Genomic DNA, 17,397 nt, shown 5'->3' on the forward strand with positions numbered 1-17,397 from the left:
AAAAATAAAGAAAAGCTGGGAATTCAATTTTCAAATAAAAATTTCTCCATACGCAATTATGCAGTTTGTGCGTTTGTATTGTGTGCAGCGGGTACCAAATTACAAAAAAGAAAGAAAAATAGGTGAAAAATCAGCCAATAAAAACAAACAAAAACTAACACCAGAAGAAGGCATAGGTTTACTATAAAAGTGTAGTTTCCAACGGGTGTTTTTTTTTTTTTTTGTTTTTTTTCTTTACAAATGCATAGCTTCGTCAAATTTAAATAATTTGTTTTGCTTATTTTGACGAAGAAACGTGGTAAGACAGACAGCAATATGGTGCTGCCCCAGTTATGGGACTGTTTCTTATGGACTAAAGTCGTTGTCAAATTTAGCAAAGCAGTTTTGAATATTATTTTGACAATTCAACAGGGCAACACTGATGAAAATGAGGTACCATCAAAAAATAAATAATTTTGAAAGAGCCAAAAGAAAAAAATTAGAAATTCGGGTTTTTAAACATGAATAAACTTAAGATGGGTTATCTAATGAACGAGATAAGGTGATCTTCTAAGGTAGCAAACCCCCCTTAAAGTCAGCACCCGCTACAACCAAAAAGCTGCATGAAACCTCATGGAGGTCTTTTTCATTAACAATTGAATTCCCATTTTTCCCCTAGTGTTTAAGGAACCTCACCATTTTGAAACAGTCAAAAGATATATCTTCAGAAATCACGGTTTTCAGAAATGAATAGACCTAAGGTGAATCTACTGGGCAAAGGATTTATTTTGATGTCCTTCACCGTTTAAGTTCATCACTCGTAGCTTTATTAGAAACAGAAATTTTACCTCATCATAGAGCGGGAGAGAGAAAACATCAGGCACTGGTGCTGATAAAAGTAGAGGTCGAACATTATGCAACGGCATTGCTAACAAAGAGGGCGGAACAGCTTCTCCGGGGTCTTTTCGAAATCCAAATGGTACATTTGACTGCAAAATTGATGGAATATGCCTGATTTCTCTTCTTTTATTTGTCTTAGCATGGTGAAATTTCCAACGATTATTTCTGTTGATGACGATTCCGATTGATTTCTTTGATTTCAGTTTTTGCACCTTGGGTTGCCCAATATCGTCGTCATTCTCATCGCATTTCCTTTTGTTTATTAATCCTTGGTTAGGCACAGCATGTAACTCCCTCTAAAAAGAAATAGTGTATCTCGCATAAAATAATAAAACACTAAATATTAAAAGTCTCCAAGCTACGATTGACGAGCCAAATATTTGTCTTACTACTACTACTACTACTAAAAACTTGCTACAGCACCAAGCCGCCTCAGGACAGCAGAGCTAAGCACATTCTTCTTCATTCCAATCTATGTAAAGTCCCCCTCTTTACACCCTGTCTATGTACACATAGAATTTTTTAAACATTTTTTTTTTTTTTTATTTACCAACAAATAGTTTCGCGACATACTCTCAGCAACATATCCAGCTATTTCATCTTCAGTTTTACGCAGGTTTTTTCGAATATATATCCAGCTATTTCCTTAGCTATTTCCACATATATATAGCTTATCCAGCTATTTCCTTAGCTATTTCCACATATATATAGCTTATCCACCAACATATCCAGCTATTTCATCTTCAGTTTTACGCAGGTTCCTTCGAATATATATCCAGCTATTTCCTTAGCTATTTCCACATATATATAGCTTATCCAGCTATTTCCTTAGCTATTTCCACATATATATAGCTTATCCACCAACATATCCAGCTATTTCCTTCGAATATATCAGAATATAGTCGAATTTTATTCAGGATTCACTTAATAAATTAAAGAAATACTTAAGAAAATTTTATCAAGCCTACCTGGGAAATAATTTAGACTCTTTGTTAATTGAAACGTGTAGTATTTCGACGAATCTTTGATATCCTTACAGTTTATGTAAATTAGCCAGATATTCCGTGTCACGTACATGAAAGTACGCAAAAAATTATTTCAGCAAGAGGGAGGAGGGAGAAATTTCTTAAAAAATCAACAACAACAACAAGACAAGCTAATTATATAGATAGTCATTCTATTATAAAATGAAATTATAAAAAATCCAGCCCTTAATTCGGCCGTTGTTTTTTCAAAGAAAATACCAAATATGTATTTTTCAATGAAAAGACAAAAATTATGTATTATTAAAAGTTAGAAAGGAGAAGGGCAAAAAAACTCCCTCCAATTGACGCCATTGACGTTTCTGGTAAATGGAAAAGAGAACTGGTATATTTCGCTTTGAAACATATAAAAGACCAGAAAAATATTCACAAATTGCTGAAGTACGAGATTTCCTGAAATAAATTGCAATTCTCTTCTCATCACCCATTAATTTCCTGCATTCAGAGATCTCTAAAAATGCTATGGTTTGACTGAATTTATCAGGATTTCGAAAATAGATATCTAAAAAATAGCACTTTTGTTTTCTTCAAGATATTTTTTATAAAATAGGGGGGAGGCATAAAACACAATATATTCAACAAAGCGTATAAATAGGAAAAATAAAAACACACGAATAAACAAACTAACAATACTAACAAACGAGCACTGTACAAATAGTTTTTTTAAACCATGCCGGTTATCAATGCACTTCAAGGGGCACTAGTAGTTTTTGAATTATAAGCACATAAAATGTCAAAGTCCCAAACGCAATAAGGGGAATTTCTCGCTAACTTTTCAAATATGACATATTTACTAGCATTCCTACTTACGCACAGGGAGAGATTGCTCTTAAATTTTGAAAAATACTTTTTTGGTGTTTTCCTCAAGAAATCGGAAAAAAAATGCTATAACACTTAACAAAAAGCAGGAATCTCAATAGCCTAAGCCTGCATTACTACTCGAAATAAAAATACACTTATGAGCGTATTCGACATTGTACTCGTGTATTCACAACCCCAGGACCTAAAAAAACAAAAACAAATATAGCTACGCTAAAAAAAAAAAATCGAAATTCAAAATTCATACACCCTGTAGGCAATGGTGTCTCAACCAGATGAACATCATTTTTTTAGACCATTTCCTTTTACAAATAAAAAACTCATTTGATCGACAAAACGTGACCAAAATCCTTTCCAAATCCGAATTACCTCTTCTTTTACTTCTTCAGCTTCATTTTTTCCGTTTGATTCCATTTTATCACATGGTTTCTCCTCTTTACTGTGAATCCGAATTACATCTTCTTTTACTTCTTCAGCTTCATTTTTTCCGTTTGATTCCACTTTATCACATGGTTTCTCCTCTTTACTGTGAGTTCCTTCTTTATCCTCTTTCTTTACTCGTTCTTCTCTTGAGAACTGCCTTCTGAAATTCGGGTTAAACCACTTAAGATTTGGACGAGGCACCTTATTGAATCCGAGTGGCAAGCGGGAATCTAGGAAAGAAACACAAAAGAGTCACATCCACATTAAAAGTTACAAGAAAAAATACTAAACATTTCTTTACACTCTAGATTAACTGACAGCCAGTAAACTACTACTACTACTAACAACTCACCGCAGCACCAAGCCACCGGGGCCAACACAGCCAACACGCTCCTCCTCAATCCCAATCTATTCAAAGCCTCCCTTTTTACACCCTCTCAAGAAGTTCCCATTTCCTTTAAATCTTTCTTTATGACGTCCCCCCACCCCAGACGAGGACGACCTGCTTTCCGTTTATCCCTAGACGGTTGGTCGAAAAGAACAATCTTCGGCAATCTGTCATCCTTAATCCGCACAACGTACCCTAGGCATCTCAACCTTTCTTTCATTATAGCCCTAGAGAGCGGTATTGAACCACATTACGTCAATACAAATAAAGCAGAGCTATTTAATACTTGTTAAGAAGTTCGACCTAAAGAATGAAGTTAAGCCGTGATGATGACTTGCATAGTCATCAAATATACTACATATGGGTGCCACGAGAAGCTAGAGGAAGAATACATTTCAAAGACGAATCAATAAAAGGAAAATAAAAAACAATCCCACTTAAATCCTGAAAAAAACAAAACTTCTAGTAATATAAACCCTCATCCCCACCCAGGAAAAATTCCTTGGTGTCACTCTTGCTGATACAGGTGGGTAGACAATGAGATTGCTTCAAATGATCAGTTTATTTGTACAGTATTTTATTTTCTACGCCGCAACTTCAAAAAATTTCCATTTTCTTTTCTGAAAATTCTTAATTTTGTTAAAACCTGATTTAAAGCACGAGAGTCATTCGGAAAGTTAAAAGGTTATTGTAAAATGACTTTAATATCTGATAAAAAGTACACTTTCTTTTACTTACTACTTGATACCTGGGTTAGTTTTCTACATAGACGCCGTTGAAATTCAAGCCCTTTTCATAAAATAAAAAATTTTTTGCCGTTACCTTCCTGGTGCTTATAATTTATTTGGCTTTTTCTTTCTTTTTTTTTTATTTGGACAGAGGAGGAAATGTGAAGCGTTCTATTCCATTAGTTGGTGTTTTGTTTCTGAAGTGAAGTCCGAAATTCAAGTCTCGGCATCAGCGACGACGTGATTCAAAAGCTTGCAGCCATCCATAAAGCAGCGGCTGAGAAAAGTCAATGCGGCTTCCATTTGCTTAATTTTATATTCTTACATTAGAACAGCCTACCTTTAACAATTTTGTATTTGTAAACATGCTTATCACTAACAATTTCTTGAAATCCCAAGGAAGAATTAGTGCAGCCCGTAAATTGTGAATCACACCTATCTTCCTGAATTTTTCTTTCAATTCTTCCTTCAGGTTCGTCTAGTGCAAGAAACAAGCAAAACAATGCCAACATCAATGACCAAGCAGCAGCACTAGTGGGGGCAACAAAATGACGGATATGGGGGAAGGAAAATTTAGTTTTTAATTCAGACTCCAATTGATCTTCGGCACTTGGGGAGGGACTCCCCTCCCGTGCTTGCCTTTGAGGGAGAAGAGCTTACAAATCAAATGCTTCGTGCAATCAGATATTTTATATACATATATAAAAAAGGAAAAAATTTAATTTTGTAAAATTTATTTAAATGTATTTACTTATATTAAATTATCTCAAATTTGTTATAAATTTAATTAAATATAATTAAATAAATAAGATTTACTTAAATGTATTAAAATAGACCCATTTCGCAACCATACCTATTCTAGGGCACTTATTCATGGTTAAACTATTCTGTGTGAATACAATGGCACCTCAAACTGTGAATACAACTGGTCATTAATAATTTTCAAATATTGAGAATCCCGCTGGCTTTTTGTAGAGTTAACTTAGGTTTTAGTCTAAAAAATTGACTTATATTATTATATAAAACCCCTTTATCAAACCTAATTATATAAAACTGTCCAAAAATGATCAGCACTTTCCTAAGTTTACTTTTGAAAAAAAATAAACACCACACTTATTCAGAATAAGGAATAACATATTTCTACTTATAAAAAAAAGTATAAAAAAGGAATAGTTTTTATCACAGAGTTGGCTGCATTTATCAATCCACTCACATGATATTTCAAACTTGCGTATCGGGCACGCTTTTATGGGGCATCAAAAATTTAGTAAACATCGTAATAAATCCAGAAATCCTAGGAAAAAGAGGAGGCTTGGGTCAAAAATTCTTAAACACTTGACTTGGTTTCCTATGTTCTTCTTGCTCTCTCTTATTTTGTTTCTGCTCGTAGTTTAAAGCAATAGTTCCCATTAATAAATATTAATACATAGATGGAATGCTATACTTTGTTCAAATTAAGCTTACATAATTGTATTTAATTTTTTGTACTGTTTGCTTCTGAAAGGAGTACTTTGAAAGACCAAAAAAGACTTAGGCCCGTGCCCTTCCAACTCTCCCCACCTCCAAATTTAGAAATATTTTTGAATATTACTTCAGGGACTTATGGGTCAATAAGGGATACGCTTCATCTCAGACTTTCTCCGGTAATCCGTCCCCGACCTCTGATAAACAATACGAGGCCTCTGTCTCCAACCCTCTTTAATTAACCAAGCGTATGCACTGTCCTAGAGCTCTTTCGATCAAGAGAGAGTACGCTACGTCTTTGGCCCTGCATCAAAATCATCACCCAAGGAGTCAATCCTCCTGTACATGAGAAGCAACGACCGGGGTACAAAAAAATATATCCTGAGGCACAATCTAAGGTGGGAAAAATGTTTCCATGATAGTACTCGTTCTTGAATCAAATGCCTCTATCCGACAACGGCTGATGAGTGGTGGGTGACTCTCCCTTCGTTTTTATGGACAAATGTTACATCTGAAGCTGGAAGGCTCTTTTAGAAAGTGGAATAAAAGAAATAGACAGCCCTATTTCAGAATATCACAACCAAGAGGGTACCAAGAGCCCAGCCACTATTAATACTATTTTTTGTTTGTGAAGGCAATAGTGGCCTGATCCTCAACTCAGCTTACTGAGTGTATCCATACTAATAATAGAAACAGCAACTGAACTCAACCTTCATTCACATCAATCCTACTCAAATTGACTCAAATTTTATCAAATTCAAACCCGCTTAACTCAACTCCCATTTAACTCAATCTTCATTGAATTTAACCCTAATTAGCTCAAGCTGATGCTCAATTCCGTTAAACTCTACACTACTTAGCTCAAGCACATTCAACGAAACATTAGTCAGATAAAACCGAGATTTTATGAATATAATTTAATGCAAGGGTGGATACAGTAGGCCTACAGTTATTAAATAAAAAGCAAGTATTTTCAACTGAAAGTAAAAAGAAACATTAAAACTTAAAATGAACAAAAATTATTGGGTTGCCCCCTCCTCGATACTCGCTCTTCACGCTAAAGTTTTAAGTACTGTAAAACAAATTCTTATTGTTCTAATTAATCGACCCTCGTTTTTCAAGAGTCGTTCTTGAAAAACTACGACAAAAAGTCAAACTTTAGCATAAAGAGCAAGGTATTGAGGAGGGGGCATCCCCCTCGTATAAGTAATAATTTCTGTTCGTTTCAAGTTTTAATGTTACTCCTTACCTTCAGTTGCAAAAACTTGTTTTTATTTAATTTCTTATTGTTTTTTTAAATAATGCCGGGATATTTGGATCTCCCTCCATAGGAAGACCCCTAGACAATTCAATCCCAGTGAAAATTTACCTCGTTCAATTACCATTAACATCTCCACGTCTAAAATTGAATCAACAAAGAGAAAGTAAGACAAATAAAAGGAACTTCGTATAGAAATTCTGGCAAATTCCCACAGTGCAAAATTTCCCCTGAAATGTTCACCCCCCCCCCCATAAACTTCATTCTCCATGGAAAATCCCCCAGTAAAAAATTAAACCCCCCGCCCCACCCCAAAAATGCATGCATTATTCCCAATAACAAACACTATACGTAAACAACGGGCAAATTTCATAGCTGAAAGACATTTCCCCAGGGGTTTTGGGAGGGGGGGGGGGGTCATTTTGTCTCTAAAAGCATAGCTATTAGACCTTTCAACTATACTGAACAAAATGACAATCTCAAAATATTAATCGAAATACATTGGCGAAAAAAAAACGGCGTAGAACTTTTTATTTCCGTTCGAATGAGCTCTCTCCCGATATTCTATGATCTCTGGTTCAATACAACCACCCTTGGAAAAAAAAAACAAAAAAACAAAACAAATAAACACGCATCCGTAATCTTTCTTTTGGCAAAAACTGCAAATCCCACATTTTTGAAGATGGGAGCTTGAAACCTCTATAGTAGGGCTTTCTGATATGCTGATTCTGATGGGGTGATTTTCCTTAAGATGCATTAACTTTTAGGGGGTGATTTCCCCTTTTTTCGAAAATCATTCAAATTTTCCCGGGCTCATAGCCTTCGATGGGTAAAACTAAAATTAATGAATCTTCTATATTTTGAATCATTATAATAAGCCGATGCTTTTGCTATAAGCATTGATATCAAAATTCCACTTTTTAGAGTTTCGATTACTATTGAGTCGCATCGCTCCTTACTTACAGTTCGTTATCACGAACTGTCTGATTGAAATCAGAGTCATGCAAGAAATTCCAATCTCTAAGATTGAAGGCACCGAAGTTGATACATTTGACCCTCTCCCAGCCCCCATACTCAAGAATATAAACGTCTTGCACTGAAGGTCATTCAAAAAGACCTTCGTCAGTGGTGCGCATACTCCAAATACAACTCCTTTTGGAAATCAGTGTGTATGCTTTGTCTCCAACCCCCTTGGAAAACAGTATGTACTGCTCCGTCTCGAATCGTTTCTTCTCAACATCACGCTTGATCCATCTCTGACTTTCATCAACAGGGTGTACGATCCGTCAACAATCCCCAAGGACCAACAGTGTGTACATCCTGTTGCCAAAACAAGAAAACAAATAATACATTGTGCCAACATCGTTCTTTATTTAGGCAGCGCTATTGCGCTGCCTATGATAGTTACACAGTTCTACTGACTCCACGACCTGCAGTTCGTCTGGCTTCTGTGGCTAAGCTTTCGATGTATGTTCTATTATTCCCCCCACCCCCTTGCAGGCTTCTTTGCCTCTTTATCAGTACTCGTTGGGGTCCATTCCTTTGGAGAAGATCGCATCTTGACTATCCTGAACTAAAATGAACTAAGGTGCATAAATAAAAATAATAATGATAATAATAAACAACTTTTTGATTTCCATCCCAGTTGGTACATGCGGATTTCTGAGTATGTAGATTTCAGCACAGAAGCTTAGTCAAAGCACATTAAGTAAATATTTGACAAACAGTGTTTGATTTTCACAAAAACTGGCATTTAAGGGCCTGTTTGACCTTACAGAGGAGAAGCTATATACTTTGATATATTTTGCTGTTTAGATTGATTTTCAAAACAAAACATTCTAGAATTGCCAACTCAGGACGCACCAAAATACATATTCGTCTTCATTTTATTTTTATTTTTGTCTTTAATGAATATCAGAAAATGCATTACCTTGATTATGAAAGAACGCTGAGGTATTTTGCCTTTCAAATTCCCTCGGGAACAAATCTTGTGGATAAATTTTGTCTGCACCAGCCAGATCCAAATACTGTACTTCAGAGAGAGCAGCTTTATCAATCATTCTCAACTTCATTTCACGTGGAAACGGGGGTGGCCTATAGCCTGGTCGAAACCATCTTCTTTTCTTTCGTGGTGGCACTGGTTTTTGAGGAGGCACAGGCATTGGGTTGTTGCAGGTTACGTGAATAACAGTAGTATGATCCTTTGGCCAGCCCTTAGATTCAAGTTCAGCATATTTTTTAAACTTGTCTGTTTCCCATTCTTGGTAATCTGGATCTTTTTTAAGATGCTTCGGGATTGTTATATTGATCGCTTCAGAAGGAGGAACTCGGGAATAGTTTGGTGTCTCTATTTTCTGCGGTGCTTCGGTTTGCCTTATTTGCTCCATTTGATATGGCGCAATATGAGAATAATCAGTTTCACCGTAGCCATAAGTCCCGAAATTGGGCAGATTTAGAGGCGGGTAAGCATTGCCATTACCATAAACTTGTTGGTACCACCTAGAAAAGGAAAGGTTTTAGCTGAAAATTTCAATTCTAAAAGAGATTTAATTTTGATTTCACAGGTTTCCAAAAACTACCACAAGCTGGCCTGTAATTTATTTATACCCATTAAGTGACACCACGTATCACCCCTCCTCATACTTGAAGACCGAGAATATGCAACAAAACTGAATTTGTTTACACTTGTAATAAAAAGGACAGTTTTAATTCAAAAAATCTGTTCCTACTTGCCCCCCCCCCACCCTTTCTTGAAGATTAAGAATATGCAACTAAAAATTCTTTCTTTTTGTTAAGTAGTTTTTTATTCAAAATAGCGGTACTTGCATGATATATCCCCGACCACTCAAGTTGTTCATTCATTGACGCATTGTAAAACTGTTTTTTTTTGTTAGTTTCCCCCTCAAGTAAAAAGAGTAGCAGATTGGACTTAAACTAATTTAAGCCCAATCTGATGTGCGCCAGAGAGATTACCAAGATTTTCCCTTTGGCTCTCTCGGACCGCAGCTGACGGTCCCAAATCCGTGTAAAGTGTCAAGGGTTGGTCGGGAGGCTGATAAACTGTCACTATGAAAAGTTAGTTATTAGCAGCAATAAATGACCTCGGAAATCAGACTGACCTAATGATGACCAATGCTACGAGCCCCATGAAACAATTTTTAACGACTTTATCTGAATCAGATTCTGGAACTTAAGAGTTTTGATCCAGGAAACATAGTGTGGCAGGGCGAATAGTGTCATGGAGGCCCTTAAAAATTAGCATATTGAGATTGCTGCCCTATCAAAGACGAACATTCATGCACTTGGGATTGCCGATTGCGAAAATTAGCATCTGTTATTTTATTGAAAAAAAAGGGTGAAAACTGGTGGAATGGCCCTTGCGGTCGATAAGGGAGCTAGGAAATCATTCTCAGATTGGGAGCCCGTCAGTAACCCCATCTCGCGAGAACGATTTGTTAATACTGTTGAGAAGAGGATTATTATTGCGGTGTATGCTCCCACTAGAGAAGCGAGCGAATAAAAAGATTCTTCCTACCAGTCCTTGAACGATGTTGCTCAAAATGTCCACTGAAACGATCTTCGGGTAAAATGTGGGCACTTTCATGCGAAGATTGGAAGTGATGCCCAATACGCACCCACGGTGATTGGCGCACATGAACGCGGTGAATTGAGCGAAATGGAACATTTCTCATTGGCTTTTCGCTACCCATGAATTAATTGTCGGAAGTACATTATTTACGTACAAGACGATTCATAAATATACTTTGAATTCTCCCAATGGCAGAACCAAGAACCAAACACACCACATATTTAAAAGTAAACAGAGATGTTGCCTTGAAGATGTCAGAACATACCACGGCACAGACTGCTTCTCAGACCAACTTGTGATGGCTGAGTGTAAACTGAATCTGAAGGTTGCAATAAAAACCCGAAACAATGTTAAAAGTTCGATGTCGAAAGTTTCATAGCAAGGCTCTGCAGAGAGAATATAATCTTGCACTGGAAAATAGATTTGGTGACCTGGAACTTGAAGATTGCAATGCACATAGCATTGACAGATTTCGGGAGTCAGTAGACCAATGCCCTTATTCTAAAAAATTAACCCAGAGCCCTGGGTCGCAGTTTCCAAAGCTCCACCTTCCCTCGTGAAGTATATCTCAAATAGTATAAGACTCTTTTCCTATACCAAATTACCTTCCTCTCTCTTTCCCTGAACCACACCTAGGCGAAAATGATGAAAATAAGCTTAGGTAAAAAGGTAAAAATATTATTATTTCATAAGTCACAACCCTGGTCGGAACCAGGATTGCCACCCGGTAAAAAAAACTATATTCTTGAAAAAAATCACTAAATCAGCACATAAATCACAGGATTATTGACTACAAATCATTAGAATTATAATACTCCTTATCATGGTGACTAATAATTGTTTTGTTTCTTTACCATGTTCTATACATCGTACCTACAAGAAGGGGATGAAATTACCCCTAGATGTGGAAAAGTACCTTTAGATCGATGTTTTTTTCTTTTTTGGCCAAAAATTACCTTTGGAATTTTGAAACACGCTTTTTGAATCTTTATGCAGATAATACAACAAAATCCTTGCTTCATCCCTGTATTTTCCCGAATTAGTACCCTTGGCTTATACCCCCGATCACTGAAAATTGGTTATCGGTGATCTAATCGAAATATTTACTTTTTTCTTTTAACTTGTTTTCCTTGTTTATTCAAAACTCCATTTTTTCCCAAAAAAATACAGAAACTATTTTCTGTTTACTCTAGTTGAGCTAGTATAATTACTGACACCAGAAACAATTTTGAAAATAGCCTAATTATATTTTCATGGAACAAATTTGTCCCACCCTTCAAAAATTTCGATAAGCATCGGTCTTATTGATTCTTTATTAAAGAAACAGAGGTTCTTGTTAATTATACGGAACATACCCAAGAAATTCTTTATTAAAGAAACAGAGGTTCTTGTTAATTATACGGAACATACCTAAGAAGTAAAGTTATGTTAATCCCACTGAAATGTGTCAAAATATGATGAAAATATAATACTTCAGTTTATACAATAATAATATTATTTGGGCTATATATTTGCACATTAGGGGGGTGTGGGGGTAAAGTAACCTAATCTAACCTAACCTCACCTTACCCCCAACCCCCTAATGTGCAAATATATAGCCCATTTTATACAAGTCCAGTGTATTCTGTCACCCGTTGTTTGTCTTTGTCGCTATGAAACTGGTTTTCATAGATCGTATATTATCCCTATTATCCTCAGCATACTTTTATCCCCAGATCTATCCTCAGGGGCTGCATGGGTCATGTTAAATCTACAAGTATAATTTTGGAACCATTCAACTATGCTAAACAAAATGGCTATCTGAAACTTTTGCTGGAACAATTTTTGGGGGAAAAAGAACGTGGGAGGGAGGCTATTAGCCATCCGATCTTTGTGGTCAAATAAAAGGGACACTAAAAATTTTAATTTCCGTTCAAACGAGGCCTTCCCGATGTTCTAGGACCGTTGGTTCGATATGATCACCCCCTGGAAAAAAAAACACGCATCCGTGATTTTTCTTCTGGCAAATAATATAAAAATTCAACATTTTTGCAAATAGTGGCTTAAAACCTCTACAATAGGATTCTCTGATACGCCGAATCTAGCGGAGTGGCTAGATTTGCTCTAATACTAATACGCATCCTAGCCGAGTGGATTGGTGCGCTATATTTAGGATTCTTTGTCCGAGAGGGCGAGGGTTCAAATCCTAGTGTATCCAATTATTTGGTTTGGGACGGGGGTTAGTGGCGTGACTCTGTAAGCTCAGCCAGAGTCGACCCAGCTCTAAATGTGTACATGGAGAAATCTGGGGAAGGTAAACAGGTGAGAAAGCACAGGATGGTTGGCCCCCAGCCCCCCATTGCACTTCCTGGCTGAAGGGCCAAGAAACGGAGATCAGCACTGTCGGTAGGGACTGTAAAGTCCAATGCCGTATGCTTTACATTTTTTTTTACCGAATCTAATGGTTTGGTTTTAATTAAAATTCTTTGAATTTTAGTGGGTTTTTTTCTCCCTCTTTCAAAAATTAGACAAATTTTCGCAGTTGCGTAGCCTTCTATGGATAAAACTAAGCTTCATACATCTTATATATTTGGAATCAACATAATGAGCCGATCATCAATTAATATCAAAATTCCGTTTCTAGAATTTTGATTACTATTTAGCCGTGTCGCTCCATTCTTACAGTTCATTACCACAAACTGTTTGATATGTTAGCACATAAATCCAAAAACTTAAAGAAAAGGAAACTATCTGCGCTTATTATGTGTTTCAACTACAAATAAGAGAATTTGGAGAATTATTGGAGTTTATATCTGATATATCTGATCTGATATGATATATATCTGATATGACATATCTGATATGGATATATGGTGAGAAATCGGAAGATTTAAAGGCGGTATATTTGCATAAATGCTAATCTGTAACATATTAGGAACAGTAGTAATTGCGTTTTTTAATTAAAAGGCTTCTTGTATGATTCATTCGATTGAATCATGAATCTAGGCGCTATATCGTGAAAAATAACTAGTTTTAGAACAAAGATCACTATAAATCTCTAGCTAGAAGAAAATCACTAGGCATCATAAAAAATCACTAGAAATAGTGATAAATCACTAGGAGGGGGGGGGCAACCCTATTCAGAACTCAACTAACAAAGACTTCAAATAATACAAACTTCAAAGAGTAGCCTCCAAGACGAAGGCACAAAGCTCTGACCAATAGCGATTAAGGCGTATGAATGATCCTCTGAATTGAGCTACAAAATTTACCCTCGGCTTTTCCAAACTAATTGTGTTTCCTGCATGAGTTATTTTGTTATTTTGTGTACTTATTCTGTACAAAGTTTTTTTGATTAATAATAATAATAAAACGATTTTATTTTCAAACGCCTTACACGGTCATGCCGATCAGCGGCAGTTCTTATCATAATAAGGCAGTAAACATATAAAACATATGAAAATCACAGCCATAGCCATCGTCATACAAAATTATACATTTATTCGAAATATCACAGATTCAAACTGAACAGAGTCAAACAGAGTCAAACGAATAAAAATAATAATTAACTAAAGCAAATAAATATATACAATTATTGAAGAGTAGGTGTAGAATTAAAAATCTTGACAAACGAGGGAACAAAACTACTTGCGTACCGCATATGTATTGCTGGTACCGGCTGAATTTTTTATACCGGTTGAGCTACATGTCGCGGGAGAAGTAATGGCAGTAGTAGTAGCATATTAGCAGCAGTAGAAGTTGTAACAATAGCATACACTTAGTGACTTTTGATAAGTTCAACATACCGCAAAAACATACCCTGAAAGATTCAACTAATACTCAGAGCGTTCCTAAGAAATTGCTGATACACCTTTCTGATAAACATGCACACATTGTGTTCTGATGAAGTTCAACGTCCCCCTAAGCGTTCAATGAAAGTTTTCACCTCAATATCCTTAGCCTCAGTAGTAGTAGTAGTAGCATCCGAAGTAGTATGCACATATTGCCTTTTGGCTGGTTCAACATTACCCCATCACAATTTTCTGAAAGTTTCACCTTTATAAATTCTCCTTAGTAGAACTGGTAGCAGTAACAACAGTAGTACCAGTATTAACAGTAGTAGTTCAATATTCCTCTCAACAGTCCCTAGAATTTTCACCTTAATACCCTTTGCCTCAGTAATAGCAGCACTAGTAGCAGTAGCAGTAGTAGTACTAGTGGTACGTTGTAATGGTGTCCACATAGTGCCTCGTCGGTTGTTCAACATCACCCTTAACATGATTTAAAAGTTTCAGCTTAATACTCTAGGGCGTTCCCTCAATATTACTAACACAGTTTTTAACCACCTGCGTGCAAATAGTGTGTTTTGATTTGGTTCAACATCCCCTTTAAAATCCACGGAAATATTCACCTTAGTACCCTTTCACCCCAGTAGTAGTAGTAATAGTAGTTCCATATGTATATAGTGTCTTCCGGTTAGTTCCACATCCCCTCCAACATAGTCTGAAAATTTCAACTAAATACTCTAAGCGTTCCTAAGATATTGTTGAAACAACCTTTTCACGACCTGCGTGCAGACTATGTGTTCTGACTTAGTTCAACAGCCCCCTAAGCATTCCCTGAAACCTTCATCTCAACATCCTTAGTATCAGTGTAAGTGGTAGCGTTCGTAGTAGTAGTAAGCGTATTTTCCCTTTTGTTTATTCCATCCTCAGCATTTCCTGAAAATTTCAACTTGATACACTTACCCTTAGTAGAACTAGTAGCAGTAATAATAATAGTAGCAGTATTAGCAGTAGCAGTTCAACATCTCCCTAAAATTCCCTAAAACTTTCAGCTTAATACCCTTAGGCTCAGTAATAGGTGTACTAGTAGCCGTAGTAACACAATAACTACTACTAGTAAGTGTCCATATAGTGCCTTGCCGTTTGTTCAGCATGCCCTGAAAGTTTCAACTAGGGCGTTCCTTCGATATTGCTGATACACCCTTTGGACAAACTGCATGAACATAGTAATTTAGTCCAAAGCTCGTTTTAAAATTCACTGAAAGGATCACCTTAATACCGTTAGACTCAATAGTAGTAGAAGTCACAGTAGTAGCATTAGCAGTATGCATAGTGCCTTTTGGCTGGTTCTAAATCCCCCTCAACATGCCCTGAAGGTTTCAACTTAATATCCTAAGCCGTTCCTTAGATGTTGCAGAAACGTCCTTGTGACAGCCTGCATTTAGGTAGTGTGTTTTGATTCAGTCCAACATTCTCTGAAATTTTCACATTAATACCCTCAGCCTTAGTAGTAGTAGTACTGATAGTAGTAGTAATAGTAGTAGTAGCAGAGGAAGTAGTAGCAGTAGTAGTAAGCACACAGGGCCTTTTAGATATTTCAACATACCGCTCATCATGTCTTGTAAGTTTCAAATTAACGGTCTAAGCCGTTCCTGAGATATTGCTGATACGCACTTTTGACAACCTACCTGCACGTCGTGTGTTTTGATTTGATTCAACTTTCCACTGAACATTCCCTGACATTTTTACCTTAATACCCTTAGATTTAAGTCCAGTGACCCAAATAAAGCAAAAGCGGCAATAAATTCTAAGATGGGAAATATTTACCCAAAAAATTAAATATTTGTTAAACAATTAAAACTCAATTTTAAACTGATTTTTGTTTTAATTTGGTTATTTTTTACTCTGTAGTGTATCATTGAATTTATTAGTGACTTTTTACTTCGGCTTCCCCTTCCGGTTTTCATATTATTTTTGGTTTTCCAACATTCCATTCCTTTTTAAGTCCATATCGTTTTAGTCGTTTTAGTCTTGATTTTGCGTCCTTCATTTACACTATGTATGCTTCAGTAATTATACAGGCGAAATACTTGCGGCATTTTTTTTTCTTCAAATTTTTGCTGGCCTTGCACCCTTTTTTCAGTTTTTCAGAATTTTGAAACAGCGCAAAACAAATCAGAGACAATGCACAATTTAAACCATTTTCTGTATTTTTTTCCACTGTCACGCTGTTTCTACACTTACTCTTACTATCTTACTGTACACCATCTTACTATCTTATACTATATTATACTATCTTACTCTGTAGCTAACTCTTCTCTAAAGCACATCTAGAAACCTCCAGAGGAACCAAAGAGTTCCAGGGAATTCAAGTTGGAAGACCATTGATCACAGCGTTGAGCAAACCAGATACTACGATGTATACGACATTTCACTGACAATCGATTAAAAACAAAAATAACAAAATAATTAGAAAACAACGAAGAAGAATAAAAAAATAATGAAAAAAAATGCTTCGTTTATGGATGCTACAAAAATGTAGACCTGAATGATCTATATGAAAAATATAGAAATGGTGGTTCAGCGCAAAAAAAAGGGAAAAATTTACACCAACACGATGTCCTTAAAACAGCTAAGCAGACAAGGTCTTTTTTATTAATTTTTTATATTTGTTCTGTTTTATATTAGCTTTATATTTGTATATTTTTATATGTTTTTTAAGTTTTTTCGAATAATTTCGTTTTAGTTTTTTCTCTTTATAAAAAGGAAAAAAACCTACTTTTGAAGCCAGTGAAAATACTGCACCATCCCTGAATCCATCTGTTGAGGTACTGTCGAATCGCTTGCAGCCTTTTGATCAGATCCCGAGGGCTGACTTTGCAATTGGCTATCAACGGTGCAGCTACATTTGGAGCAGATATTTTTTGTTTCAGGAGGTACCTTGGTTTTAGCTGTTTCTTCAATTTGTTGTTTTTGCAATTTCGTTGCATTGTGAAGTTTTTCATACTCATGATATTCTAGCATCGATGAACGATAGCTGAA

General features: G+C 36.1%; 1 protein-coding gene across 1 annotated transcript in view; it reads right to left on the reverse strand.

The window, feature by feature from the left end:
• LOC148938401 (uncharacterized) overlaps positions 1–17,397 on the reverse strand; it is a gene marked incomplete at both ends in the record, with an annotated part of 116,538 nt that overhangs the window by 58,414 nt on the left and 40,727 nt on the right. Inside the window, 4 exons of the mRNA XM_089107823.1 lie at positions 828–1,175; positions 3,111–3,394; positions 8,933–9,501; positions 17,135–17,392. Coding sequence (XP_088963949.1) covers positions 828–1,175; positions 3,111–3,394; positions 8,933–9,501; positions 17,135–17,392 — 1,459 coding nt within the window. The remainder of the gene's footprint in view (positions 1–827; positions 1,176–3,110; positions 3,395–8,932; positions 9,502–17,134; positions 17,393–17,397) is intronic.

This window comes from Artemia sp. Qi Xiang Cuo, unplaced genomic scaffold (genome assembly GCF_049724085.1).
Source record: "Artemia sp. Qi Xiang Cuo unplaced genomic scaffold, ASM4972408v1 HiC_scaffold_3357, whole genome shotgun sequence".
In the NCBI taxonomy this organism is placed as follows: Eukaryota; Metazoa; Arthropoda; class Branchiopoda; order Anostraca; family Artemiidae; genus Artemia; species Artemia sp. Qi Xiang Cuo.